This window comes from Vipera berus (assembly GCF_964194415.1).
Source record: "Vipera berus genome assembly, chromosome: W".
NCBI classification, from domain to species: domain Eukaryota; kingdom Metazoa; phylum Chordata; class Lepidosauria; order Squamata; family Viperidae; genus Vipera; species Vipera berus.
Window position 1 is genome coordinate 19,517,051 of NC_138210.1, and position 13,578 is coordinate 19,530,628.

At 40.9% G+C, this 13,578-nt stretch overlaps 1 protein-coding gene across 2 annotated transcripts in view; it reads left to right on the forward strand.

Annotated features, from left to right (window-relative positions):
* Nucleotides 1-13,578, forward strand: part of LOC308676579 (cullin-2-like) — a 241,109-nt gene that overhangs the window by 143,767 nt on the left and 83,764 nt on the right. For both annotated transcript variants that reach the window (XM_081342456.1, XM_081342457.1), the window contains 5 exons: nt 444-551; nt 7,079-7,138; nt 7,822-7,950; nt 8,048-8,134; nt 10,939-11,091. In XM_081342456.1, the coding sequence (XP_081198582.1) occupies nt 444-551; nt 7,079-7,138; nt 7,822-7,950; nt 8,048-8,134; nt 10,939-11,091 (537 nt within the window). The remainder of the gene's footprint in view (nt 1-443; nt 552-7,078; nt 7,139-7,821; nt 7,951-8,047; nt 8,135-10,938; nt 11,092-13,578) is intronic.

Genomic DNA, 13,578 nt, shown 5'->3' on the forward strand with positions numbered 1-13,578 from the left:
CCTTTAGTATTCATATATCTGTCAATGCGAGATGATATAGGTTCTGAATTGCACTGTCAGCTTGTTCTTTTTTTCCTTGATGATGGTCAACCCATTTATCAAATCCAGGCAGTGTTTTTTTTAGAAATAATAACCATCATCCTTCACTTCAAATGAATTGAATTTGAACTTGAAGATTCTGTGAACTGGGGAGGGAACTGACTTCCAACACATCTGGAACACACTATGTAGGAGATGGTAGATATAATAAAATTTAAGAACCTGGTTAATAGCATTGTAAAATGAAGATAGAAAACATTTTGAGAATTTTATTCTTTTAAACATTCATACTTTAATAGGGTATGAGTTTAAACAGTATTCATTTTTCTTTCCTGCAAAATTATTTCCCTAAGAATTGTTACAGAACTGCCTGTTATTATTATTCTGTCTGATTTTGTCTTCAGATGCCCACTCAATTTGTAGAATCAGTGTTGGAAGTACACAGTAAATTTGTTCAGCTCATTAATACTGTTTTGAATGGTGACCAGCGATTTATGAGTGCCCTTGACAAGGTGAGCCTAATGAAAATGCTACACAGAACAACTTGGAACCAGAGATGAATAGTTTTAGAGCAAACCCATGGAAATTAGTGCTATTTGGAAGCTAAGCATGGTTGCCTCTGGCATTTGAATGGAAAACCACCATGGAATGCCAGACTGGTGAGACTGAGATGTCGTAAAAAAACATCTCAGAAGGAGCAGTGTCAAACCCCTTTCACATTGTGACAGAATGGGACGTTTAGGTTCTGCTCCTTGGCCGTGCCCCCTTCACCCCCAGCTACCGGCCTCAGCCAATTCACAGCCAGCTTTCCTCCTCCACTGCCCCTCCCCCTAGCCATTGTCCACCACCAATGGCTCCTGGCCTTCCGCCCCCAGCCTTTCGTCCTGGCCCTTTCCCCAGTGCCATTGGTGCTGCCTGCCACCGGATTGGTTGGTGGATTTTTGTCCTATGGAGTGAAACACATGGGACAAACGGTGCCTGAGGGAAAGGGCCAGGATGAAGGGCTGGGGGCGGAGGGCCAGGGGCCATTGGTGATGGACAATGGCTGGGGGAGGACCAGCGGAGGAGGAAAGCTGGCTGTGAATCGGCTGAGGCGGGTGACTGGGGGCGAAGGGGGCATGACCAAGGAGCGGTGACTAAACATCCCAGACCCCGTTGTTGCCAGGAAGACTAGATGGGTGGTTTTACTAAGTCTTCAAGCTTCAGTTGAAGCAGACTTTACCATACCAAATCCCTTCGAATTGAGCAGGTCTCTTAAAAGGTGCCTTGAGGCAACCCTTAATTTGTGAGGAAGATTAACATGTCCATTGAATGGCAATCCCAAACAGCAATGGTGAAATGGGGGATCATTATTATGACTTAAATTTCTGTCATTTTATGCACCTCCCTTCTTAATCCTTTTCTGGTTAAGCAGTGTAATGCAAAACTTACAAAAAGAGTAAGAAACAGTAAAGCAAAGAAACTGAGGTCATGAGATAAGAAAAAGAAATGTACTTTAGTGTACTTTATTTCATTCACAATCCCTTGTCACACACTGTTACTGTCTCCTTTAACCCAAATGGGTATTTTCCTGGAACTGCATGAATGTCCTGCAGGTGGGGGAACAGTATGGCTTCTTTAAGGAGGTGCAGTCAAGTATCATTGAAGCAACTTTTTGGCTTCAGATTGAAAAAGCTTCAATCTCTCTGTCCCCATTGATCTTTAAATTTCTCAGCTCTCCTGGAGGATTTCTGCAACTTCATCCAGTTACAATGTTGTCTGTCTTCCCTTTCTTCTTAACCCATATTCTTTTCCTTCATATGTTTTGCAGTTTGAATCCTTTTCATTCATTCTCTCACTTTGGTTTTCATGCAGCACTCTTTCATCCTAGACCAGGGGTCTCCAAACTTGGCAACTTTAAGACTTGTGGACTTCAACTCCCAGAATTCCCCAGCCAGCATGGGGAATTGAAGTCCACAAATCTTAAAGTTGCCAAGTTTGGAGACCCCTGTCTTCTTGTTTTACAACACATTTCCTAACTCATTCTTCCTGCATTATTTTTTTTTCTCTGTTGTTTCCAACTCCCACCTCCAGATTAGAAAGTAGGAAGAATTAAACTGCCATTTTTCCTTTTTTTTGACAATCTTTCATTCCATCCAACAGACCACATATTGCCCTTTACTACAGTGTTTTTTAAACAATTTTAAAAAGTGTGTACACAGTATCTGGGGAATTCTGGGAGTTGAAGTCCACACATCTTAAAGTTGCCAACTTTGAAAAACACTGCTGTACTACCTCTTAAAATTTCTCATCCATTTCCACATTTTAGTGCAGTGTTTTTCAACCTTTTTTGGGCAAAGGCACACTTGTTTCATGAAAAAAATCACGAGGCACTCCACCGTTTTCCGCACCGTTGGACCTCCCCATGGTCGCTACACGAACGGTCGTAAGTCGAGGATGGCCTGTGTTCTCAAGGGGTTGGACTAGATGACCTCCAAGGTCCCTTCCAACTTCTTCTTCTTCTTCTTCTTCTTCTTCTTCTTCTTCTTCTTCTTCTTCTTCTTCTTCTTCTTCTTCTTCTTATTATTATTATTATTATTATTATTATTATTATTATTATTATTATTATTAGCCTCTTTATTTTATTTTATTTTATTTTGGGGCTTTTGTTTGTTTTTGCTGTGAAGGAAAAGGAAAGCTTGCATTTCTTTTTAATTTATCTTTCTGTATTTTCTTTTTTCTCTTCTTTTCTTTCTTCCTTCCTTCCTTCCCTCTCTTTTCTTTCTTTATCTTCCTTCCTTCCTTTCTCTCTCCCACTTTCTTTCCCTCCCTCTCTCAATTTCTTGCTTTCTACTTGTTGTGGAAATTGGAAGCTACTTGCATTTCTTTTTAATTTTTCTTTCTGCATTTTTCTCCTTCATTTATTTTTCTTTCTCTTTCTCTTTCTTTCTTTCTTTCCTCCTTTCTTTCTTTTCTCTTTCTTTCTCTTTCTTTTCTTTCTTTCTATCTTTCTTTCTTCCTTTCTTTCCTGCCTTTCTCTCTCCCACTTTCTTTCCCTCCCTCTCTCAATTTCTTGCTTTCTACTTGTTGTGGAAACTGGAAGCTACTTGCATTTCTTTTTAATTTTTCTTCCTGCTTTTTTTCCTTCCTTCCTTCCTCCCTTCCTCTCTCTCTCTCTTTCTTTTCTATTCTCCTTTTTTTTCTTTCTCCCTCCCTTTTCCCCTTCCCCCTTTCTCCTTTTTTCCCTTCCTTTTTTCTTTCTTTCTCACCTTTACCATCAAAAGCACTTCACTCCAGAGGGGGAGGGGAACCCCAAAGGTTTTTAATTGCTTTGGTCCAAAGGACATTTTATTATGCAACGTATCAAAAGGACAGGTTAAAAAAAATCAGCCATGTAATTTTTCAGACACAAGCGAAGCCTCCAAGAGCGAAGTGGTCAGTTCCCTCTATTTCGGGCTGGGGCGAGGGGTCGCGGCGAGCAAAGAAAGCGGAGCCAGGCAGCCGACCAGGCGGGACTCTCGCATCCTCAGCCGCGCTGGGAGTAAGGAGTAAGCGGCGCGTGCTGGGGAAGAAGAGCTTTTTCGAACGTTGCAGGCAACCAACCACGCGACAGCTCAGGCGAGCCGGGCTGGCCGCCCGTCCGTCCTCTTCCGATAAGCGAGCCGGTCGCCTCTCCCCAGCTTCTCTCTCTTCAGCAAGAGACCCTCCGAAGCCAGAGAAGGGGGCGGAGCTATGCTGCCGTGGAGCCCTGGTGCCTAGAGAGGTCGAGCCCACTTCTTTTCCCGGGCTTTTGCTTCCAGCGAAGTAGGGCCGTCAGCTTAGCCAAGGCTCCGGTGCCCAGCGCTCCCCGTCAGAGAGTCTTGCAGCGCCGCTCCGCCCGCGGCTGTTCCTCCTCCTCCGCCTCCTCCTCCTCTCACCGCTGTCTCCTAGGCCAGTGTTTTTTCAATTTTTCCCACGGCACACCAGGCAACATCTCGCGGCACACTAGTGTGCCGCGGAACAGTGGTTGAAAAACACTGTTTTAGTGCACATAAGAAGGAAAGGTGGCCTAAGCAATTTGTTTTGTAAAAGCAGGCACTCAAATTCTTCGATATTTTTTTAAGGCACTAAATATATTGCTGTTTTTAGCATTTGCTTTCAAGAGAAAGAGTAAGACTTAGAAACACCTGAACACTTAAATAAGTGCATTTGTTTTGGGCTATTTTGACTGCCAATTAATCATACACTACAAAAGAAGAAAAAACCTACTCCAAGTATGTCTAACAAAATGAAATTCAATGGTGAAAAAAGTAAGGTTCTACATTTAGGCATGAAAAACCAAATGCACAGGTATAGTATAGGTCAGGGGTAGGCAACCTCGGCTCTTTTATGACTCATGGACTTCAACTCCCAGAATTCCTGAGCCAGCATGGCTGGCTCAGGAATTCTGGGAGTTGAAGTCCATGAGTCATAAAAGAGCCGAGGTTGCCTACCCCTGGTATAGGTGGTACCTTACTCAATAGTAGCAACTGTGAGAGGGATCTTGGAGTCCTAGTGGACAATCACTTAAATATGAGCCAGCAGTGTGCTGCAGCTGCCAAAAAAGCCAACATAGTGCTAGGCTGCATTAACAGAGGGATAGAATCAAGATCATGAGAAGTATTAATACCACTTTACAATGCCTTGGTAAGGCTAAACTTGGAATACTGCATCCAGTTTTGGTCACCACGATGTAAAAAAGATGTTGAGACTAGAAAGGGTACAGAGAAGAGCAACAAAGATGATCAGGGGACTGGAGGCTAAAACATATAAAGAACACATGCTGGAATTGGGTATGTCTAGTTTAATAAAGAGAAGGACTAGGGGTGACATGATAGTAGTGTTCCAATATCTCAGGGGCTGCCACAAAGAAGAGGGAGGCAAGCTATTCTCCAAAGCCCCTGAAGGCAGGACAAGAAGCAAGGGATGGAAACTAATCAAAGAGAGAAGCAACCTAGAACTAAGGAGAAACTTCCTGATAGATAGAACAATTTATCAGTGGAACAACCTGCCTCCAGAAGCTGTGAATGCTCCAACACTGGAAGTTTTTAAGAAGAGACTGGACAGCCATTTGTCTGAAATGGTATAGGGTTTCCTGCCTGAGCAGGGGGTTGGACTAAATGACCTCCAAGGTCCCTTCCTCCTCCTCCTCCATCATCATCATCATCATCATCATTATTATTATTATTTGAACAGCTCTGCTACCTGGCTAAAGTCACTAAGATCCTCTAAATATGGGTTGACAGATTTTAGCAATGTTGGAAGCTGCATTGCCATATAGGAAAAAATAAATGTTAAACTTTCCAGCCCATAAGGATGCAATTAGGCAATAACTAGTCACAGGATGAAAAAGAAGTCACTTATCTGTAGGGACATCATGTTGATTAACAGACAAGCCCTAAATAATAAACCAGATCTAAAGCTCTGTGGGATAAGAAAATTCCAAACAGCTTCATCAGCCAACCAAAGTCTGCCCTATAAAAGAAACCAATACCATTCTAGCCCTCTGATTTCTGCAGCTTCTTTTAATTTGCTAATGCTCAGATGTGCTATGCAGACTTAGCTGCATCTGTCACAAAGCAGGAAGAACAGGCTACCACTGAGTTCCAGTTTAGGCATATTATGAAAAAGAAAAATTTCTTCCTCTTTCCTTCCCCCAATTTTAATGATGTCCTTGCTAAATGAGGTCTAGAAGACATCTATAAGTACAATTCAGTCAAGATGCTTCTTTGTGTTAGCCTATTAGCAGTCCAGCTTGTCTGCAGAAAAGGGCACTTAAATTGAGAGATTAGCATATTTCTGGGTTAAACAATTATTGAGAGGGAAGGGGCAGTCTTGTTTGTGTGTCTATCTAGAAATTGTGCTTTAATAAGTCTGGATTTTCACTAGGGCTAAAGTTGTAATTAGTGAACATGCCATTTATAATTTAATAAGCCATTCTTGCTTCAAAATACATATAGGTAAAGGTAAAGTTTCCCCCGCACATGCGTGCTAGTCGTTTCCGACTCTAGGGGCCGGTGCTCATCTCCGTTTCAAAGCCGAAGAGCCAGCGCTTGTCCGAGGACATCTCCGTGGTCATGTGGCCGGCATGACTAGACGCCAAAGGCGCACGGAACGCTGTTACCTTCCCACCGTAGTGGTCCCTATTTTTCTACTTGCATTTTTACGTGCTTTCGAACTGCTAGGTTGGCAGAAGCTGGGACGAGTAACAGGCGCTCACTCTGTTACGCGGCACTCGGGATTCGACCCGCCAAACTGCCGACCTTCCGATCGACAAGCTCAGCGTCCTAACCCACTGAGCCACCGCGTCCCTTAAATACATATATTTCTCCATTATTTCCCTAACTTTAGTAAACATTCTCCCAAGGTTGACAAACTCATCCACTTTAGTTTTTCCTCATTTATATATACTTCAGTCATTTACTCCAATTTGCCCTTATGTTAATTTTCAGATCCATACCCTTTATTGTATCATGCAATCTAACATTTGCTGAAAATCATTTGACTTCACAACCAATAGCACAACATCATCTGCATACAAAAGTACATGTATTCCTGTACCAAACCCATGCAACCTCTACTGCCACTGCATTTATCCATAAGTAAATTAAACAATCAAGGGGATATCATGTATCCTTGTCCTACTCAGTGCACTGGTGTAATTAAAGCCCTATAACCTAGTCCACTGTTTGCTTATCTTACTAAAAATATTGTAAAATATATTTTCAAGTCACATTACAGTGTTAAAATTCAATAAGCAATTAATATATTGGTATCTATGCCATCACTGTAGACTACACTACAGAAGTGGGGGAGAGAGAGTGGGCTGAGAAGTAGTGATTGATTCAGACTCATCAAGTGAAATTCCATAATTGGGTATATTGAACCTTGGAGATGGATCTCTCCAGTCCTAATCCAACATCCTAATCCCAGCTTCTCCGTGTCAGGAAGCATTTTGGATTGATATTGCTTACACATGTGTGGTCAGTGCTGTGACATTAGCACAACTTGTAAAAGTTATTTTTCTTGCATTCCTAATTAGGGTTTAACATCAATAGTGAACTATAGGGAACCAAAGTCTATTTGCAAAGCTCCTGAGCTGGTAAGTATCAAATACTAGATTTATGTGCTCAAGTGTAAGTGTAGAATGCCAGACAATATTTTGAACGTTTTTCTGCAGACAAAAACTTCCAGAATGCTGGCCAGAGTTTTATGGGTGTATCTCAATTTGTCCAGATAACAGTTGTATTGCAGGAATTGTACTGCAATACCAGATGGCTTCAGGGTACAAATCAAGGTTCTGGTTGTCACTTTAAAGCCCTACAAAGTTCAGGACCCAGATATCTTCACAATTACCTGCTTCCAGCAGTAACTGCCCATCCAACAAGGTCTGAAATGGAGAATCTATTTAGGCCCCCATTCTAAAAAAAGTGTTCCTGTAAGGGACCACAAAGACAGGTCTTTTCCATTGCTTTCTTTTCTGTGCAAAAGCATCCCTCTTGAGATCAGGTCAACACCAGTCCTGTGGGATTTAGTAAAGCCATTAAAACTTGACTTTTCTAGGAAGTACTATGGTCTGATTATGATTCCTTAAGAGTCTGTTTGCAAAGTGGCATGTAAAACTGAAGAACAAATATATAAAGGGTTATGTCCTTTAACTTAGATAATCACTTCATTACACTACATCTGTTTGTTTAACTGAAGTTGCTTATCCATTAGTCAGTTGTCATTATTATGCTTTATTGCTGTTTGCTTTAATGATTATTCTTTTTCTTCCAACATGAGCTGGCCAAATATTGTGACAATTTGCTTAAAAAATCAGCAAAAGGCATGACAGAAAATGAAGTAGAAGACAAACTTACAAGCTTCATTACAGTTTTCAAGTATGTTGATGATAAAGATGTTTTTCAAAAGGTAAATAATCATATAGAAGATTAATTTGCTTTTATTTTTCCCCTTGGAGAATACTTTTAAAATGCAAGGAAATCTGAACTTTTTTTTCTAATCATAGTTCTATGCCAGAATGTTAGCAAAACGGCTTATACATGGTTTATCAATGTCCATGGACTCTGAAGAAGCTATGATTAACAAATTGAAGGTAAGTACTAGTTTACCAGTACAATAAACCCAGCTATTCTCAGTACTTATTCATATTGTAAACAGTTGCTAATCTAATTGTAAGTCAACTTTTAAACATATGGTGAGCTTTTATTCAGACTGCTAATAATTATATCCAGTGGTGATTCACTAAGACACTGCTAATAGATTTTAGTTGTCTTCCAGCTAGAAAATTGCTATGAGAATTAGCTAGCTGAAAATTTCCATATTAAGAAAATCTGCAGATGTTGCTAAGATTATGCAAATTAGAAAAATAGAGGTTTCTGATGTAAAGCTGTGTGTTGAGAATTTTTCAGTAACTGGGAGATGATCTTTTATTGCATGTGTCCCAAAGGTGCTTTTTTCCAAAAGGCAACTGGACTTTCTTGGTTTTTTTCTTTGAAAACATTTTGCTTCTCATCCAAGAAGCTTCTTCAATTCAGAACTGAAGAAACTTCTTGGATGAGAAGCAAAACACTTTCAAAGAAAAAATCAAGAAAGTCCAGTTGCCTTTTGAAAAGCACCTTTGGGACAACCATGACCAGGATGATTGAGAATCTCCATAGACTTTATTGCATGTGGTTTACAGATCTAATTACGGTCTCCTGTAAATTGGTTCTTATTTCAGAATACCTGAAAGTTTGAGAGGGTATCTAAAACTGTGGCTTGGGATGAAGAGCTGTGCGCTTTGTAGCTTTTCCCCCCCTTTCTAATATGCTACCTAATGACAGTTCATTTATTTATACTACTTATAGGACAATAAAGGTTTGAAACTACTCCAGACATGAGGACCAAAAAGCATGCTGTTGAATTACTCTGGGGGATATCATAAACACTATCCCACTAGTATCCTTGTGACAATAGTTGCTACAGGTGAAACTCGAAAAATTAGAATATCGTGCAAAAGTTCATTTATTTGAGTACTGCAACTTAAAAGGGGAAACTAATATATGAGATAGACTCATTACATGCAAAGCAAGATAGTTCAAGCCGTGATTTGTCATAATTGTGATGATTATGGCGTACAGCTCATGAAAACCTCAAATCCACAATCTCAGAAAATTAGAATATTACATGCAATCAATAAAACAAGGAGTGTACATAGAACAATATCAGACCTCTGAAAAGTATAAGCATGTATATGTACTCAGTACTTGGTTTGGGCCCCTTTTGCAGCAATTACTGCCTCAATGTGGCCTGGCATGGAAGCTATCAGCCTGTGGCACTGCTGAGGTGTTATGGAAGATCAGGATGCTTCAATAGCGGCCTTCAGCTCTTCTGCATTGTTCGGTCTCATGTCTCTCATCTTTCTCTTGGCAAGGCCCCATAGATTCTCTATGGGGTTCAGGTCAGGCGAGTTTGCTGGCCAATCAAGCACAGTAATCCCACGGTCATTGAACCAGGTTTTGGTGCTTTTGGCAGTGTGGGCAGGTGCCAAGTCCTGCTGGAAAATGAAGTCAGCATCCCCATAAAGCTCATCTGCGGAAGGAAGCATGAAGTGCTCCAAAATCTCCTGGTAGACGACTGCATTGACCCTGGACTTAATGAAGCACAGTGGACCAACACCAGCAGATGACATGGCTCCCCAAATCAACACAGACTGTGGAAACTTCACACTGGAATTCAAACATCTTGCAGTGTGTGCCTTTCCATTCTTCCTCCAGACTCTGGGTCCTTGGTTTCCAAATGAGATGCAAAAGTTGCTCTCATCAGAAAAGAGGACTTTGGACCTGAGCAACAGACCAGGTCTGTTTTTCTTTAGCCCAGGTAAGACGCTTCTGACGTTGTTTGTTGTTCAGGAGCAGCTTGACAAGAGAAATACGACATTTGAAGCCCATGTCCAGGATCCATCTGTGTGTGGTGGTTCTTGATGCACTGACTCCAGCCTCAGTCCACTCCTTGTGAAAGTCCCCATCACTTTTGAATGGCCTTTTCCTGACAATCCTCTCCAGGCTGCGGTCATCCCTGATGCTTGTGCACCTTTTTCTTCCACACTTTTCCCTTCCACATAACTTTCTATTAATGTGCTTTGATACAGCACTTGGGGAACATCCAACTTCTTTTGCAATTACCTTTTGAGGCTTTCCCTCCTTATGGATGGTGTCAATGATGGTTTTCTGCACAACTGTCAGGTCAGCAGTCTTCCCCATGATTGTGATTCCTACTATACCAGACTGAGAGACCATTTAAAGGCTCAGGAACCCTTTGCAGGTGTTATGGTTTAATTAGCTGATTAGAGTGGGACACTTTGAGCCTAGAATATTGCACCTTTTCACAATATTCTAATTTTCTGAGATTGTGGATTTGGGGTTTTCATGAGCTGTAAGCCATAATCATCACAATTATGACAAATCATGGCTTGAACTATCTTGCTTTGCATGTAATGAGTCTATCTCATATATTAGTTTCCCCTTTTAAGTTGCATTACTGAAATAAACCAACTTTTGCATGATATTCTAATTTTTCGAGTTTCACCTGTATTTATTTGGCATTCATGAATACTGCTTGAATAGTAGCTTTTCACTTTTAAATTATTCAGTGTCAGTATTATACAGAGCAGTGTTTCTTAAATCTTTATTGATATTTATTGAATCACTTTTGACACCACACTTTTTTTCTAAGGTCCTCATTCTCCTTAAGACAGAAATAGTTTCTGTCAGAAATATGTCTTTTAACATACTTTTGGGGTGCATATGTTATGTTCCTTTAAAAATGTTATAGGCTATTCATTCACTAAATGTTTACAACCTTTATCAGTGTCAAGCTACAAATCTGGTATGTGTGTGTTCTTTTTTTTTCTTCCAGCAAGCCTGTGGTTACGAGTTCACTAGCAAACTCCATCGAATGTACACAGACATGAGTGTTAGTGCAGATCTTAACAACAAATTCAACAATTTCATAAAAAATCAAGACATCATCGTAGATTTGGGAATTAGTTTTCAAATATATGTTCTTCAGGTACTGATAAAGAAATGTGTCCATTTGTGTTTTGATTTGTGTGTGTCCACAGTGTATAATGTTGATTGTACAAAAACAAGTACGAGATGTGTGGAGTACTCCTGTGGCATCTGCACTTCAGATATTATACTGAGTATAGAGAATGGTCTTGAAGGACAGAGGGAAGATCCACCACAAAGGCAATGATCAATAAATAAGACTTGAGTGCAGGTTAAGAAAGTGGTTTATGAAAATGCCTCAGACAACCTCCCTTTTCTATGAAGATAGAAAAGGGAGGAAGGGAAGCATATTCATAGAAGTACTCCCTGAGTTATGACCCATTTGTTTAGGTAGCATTCAAAGTTATGATTGCACTGAAAAAGTGACTTATGACTGGTCTTCGCACTTACAATCATCACAGCTTACCTATATTCATGTGATCAAAATTCCCAGGATTGGGAACTGTCATGTTTTTACAATGGTTGCAGTGTCCCAAAATCATGTGATTGCCATTTGCAATGTTCCCAGCTGGCTTCCAAAAAGCAAAATTGATGGAATGAGCCAGATTTGCTTAATGACCATGGAGATTCACTTAAAAATCATGACAAAAAGTCATAAATCAGGTGCAGTTGTGATGAATCATATGATGACTCAATTAATGGCCACATTGCTTAGTGATGGAAGTTCTGGTTCCAATTGTGGTTGTAAGTTGAGAGCTACCTATGCTTGCAAGATTCTGTGACTATACTGTTCTTAAAAAAGTAGTTTTTGGTTTGCTTGGTTTCTGTTTCTTAGTGTGGTCTATATTTTAGGACTACCTGCTTTCAGAATATTTTTTTCTGTTATAGCCAGCCTCCAACTTTTTATGACCATTGAGCAGAGTACATCTTGTTAGGGCTGTTCCCTAATATTTTGTAATTTCTTGTACACAAATTTGCTTTCTATAGCAGCTTTTTGTATTTTATACAACTTCATCAGTAACACAGACCATTATTCACAAAAGTGTTAATGCAGAAACATCTGTATGGATGAGTTGGAGTCAATTCTGCAAGAAAATTATGGGAAGCTGCAAAAAGAATATCAGACAGCAGCAGCCCAAAATTTCTTGTGACATATTTGTGACATGCTTGGAAGCACCATCTATAGTGCTGATTTTCATATTGTCCGTGACTGCTTTTGTCAAGATGAGAAACTCAGTTAAATGCTTTATATTTGTGACTGGTTAAGACCCTGGAGAGCAGACATGTCAAACTCGCGACATCATGTAACGTCGTGCGACGTATCGGAGCTTTTTTCCCATTGCCGGCAATGGGGTGGGCGTGGTTTTGTCGTGACGCGTCTGGCCCGCGGGCCGGCAGTTTGACACCCCTGCTGGAGAGAAAAGTAAAGTAGTAAAAGACCTTTAGTAGCTAGTAGGGAAGTGGACATAACTTTCAGCCTGCAGACATAGTGTGATTGTTCCCTTAATGCAGGAGTGTCAAACTCAATTTCATTGAGGGACACATCAGCATTTTGGTTGCCCTCAAAGGGCCAGTTGCTGTCCCCTTCTCTACCTCAGGCTTTCCCCAGAGAAGCCTCTCCTCCCTATCACCTCCTCTGCTCCCACTCCTCCTCCTTCCTGCCAAATCCCCTACTTTTATATCCTCTCCTCCCCTCCCCCGTGTGTTCACTCACTGCCTGGCTGGCCTTTTCACACAGCGCTCATCAGCTGGAGCTGCATGCACTGATTCTGGGGTCCCCGCCAAGCCCCAGCAACACCGCAGCTCCAGCTGACTCTCCCCCAGGCCTCTCTGGCGCTGTCACTGCTCTCTCTCTCTCTCTCTCTCTCTCACACACACACACACACACACACAAACACACACACACTATATATATATATATATACATATATATATATATATACATATATATATATATATATATATATATATATATATATATATATATATATATATATATATATATATATATATATATATATATATATATATATATATATATATATATACATACATACATACATACATACATACATACATATATGGATCTTTGGTCATTCGGGTTTTTCCCCGCGTAGAACTAAAGGTGTAGGAGCAACGTTTCGACGGAATCCCATCCGTCATCCTCAGGCTGGTGGCTTCAGCTTCCTTCTTCTGGGAGAAGCATGTGGTAGTGGCTGTTTGTTCCTCTTTTTTAAACTGCCAGAGGGGGTGTGTTCTGTGGGTGGAGGTGTGCTCTGATTGGGTGGGGGATTAGGTGTGTTCTGATTGGGTGGGAGTGTGTTTTGAATGGTGGGTGTGTTCTGATTGGGTGGGGGTGTGTTTTGAGTGGGTGGGCTGGTCTCAGCTGCCAGCCTTAGACCTGAGCTGGTGAGTTGTGCTGCTTTTGTTCGGCTTCGTGTTTGTGGTGGTGCCATGTTTTTATAGTGGGTGTCCGTTTGCTTATTGTGTGGTTTGGAGGGGTTTAAAGTGGCTGATGTTGCAGCTGTAGTTAGGTTTCTGTTTTGTG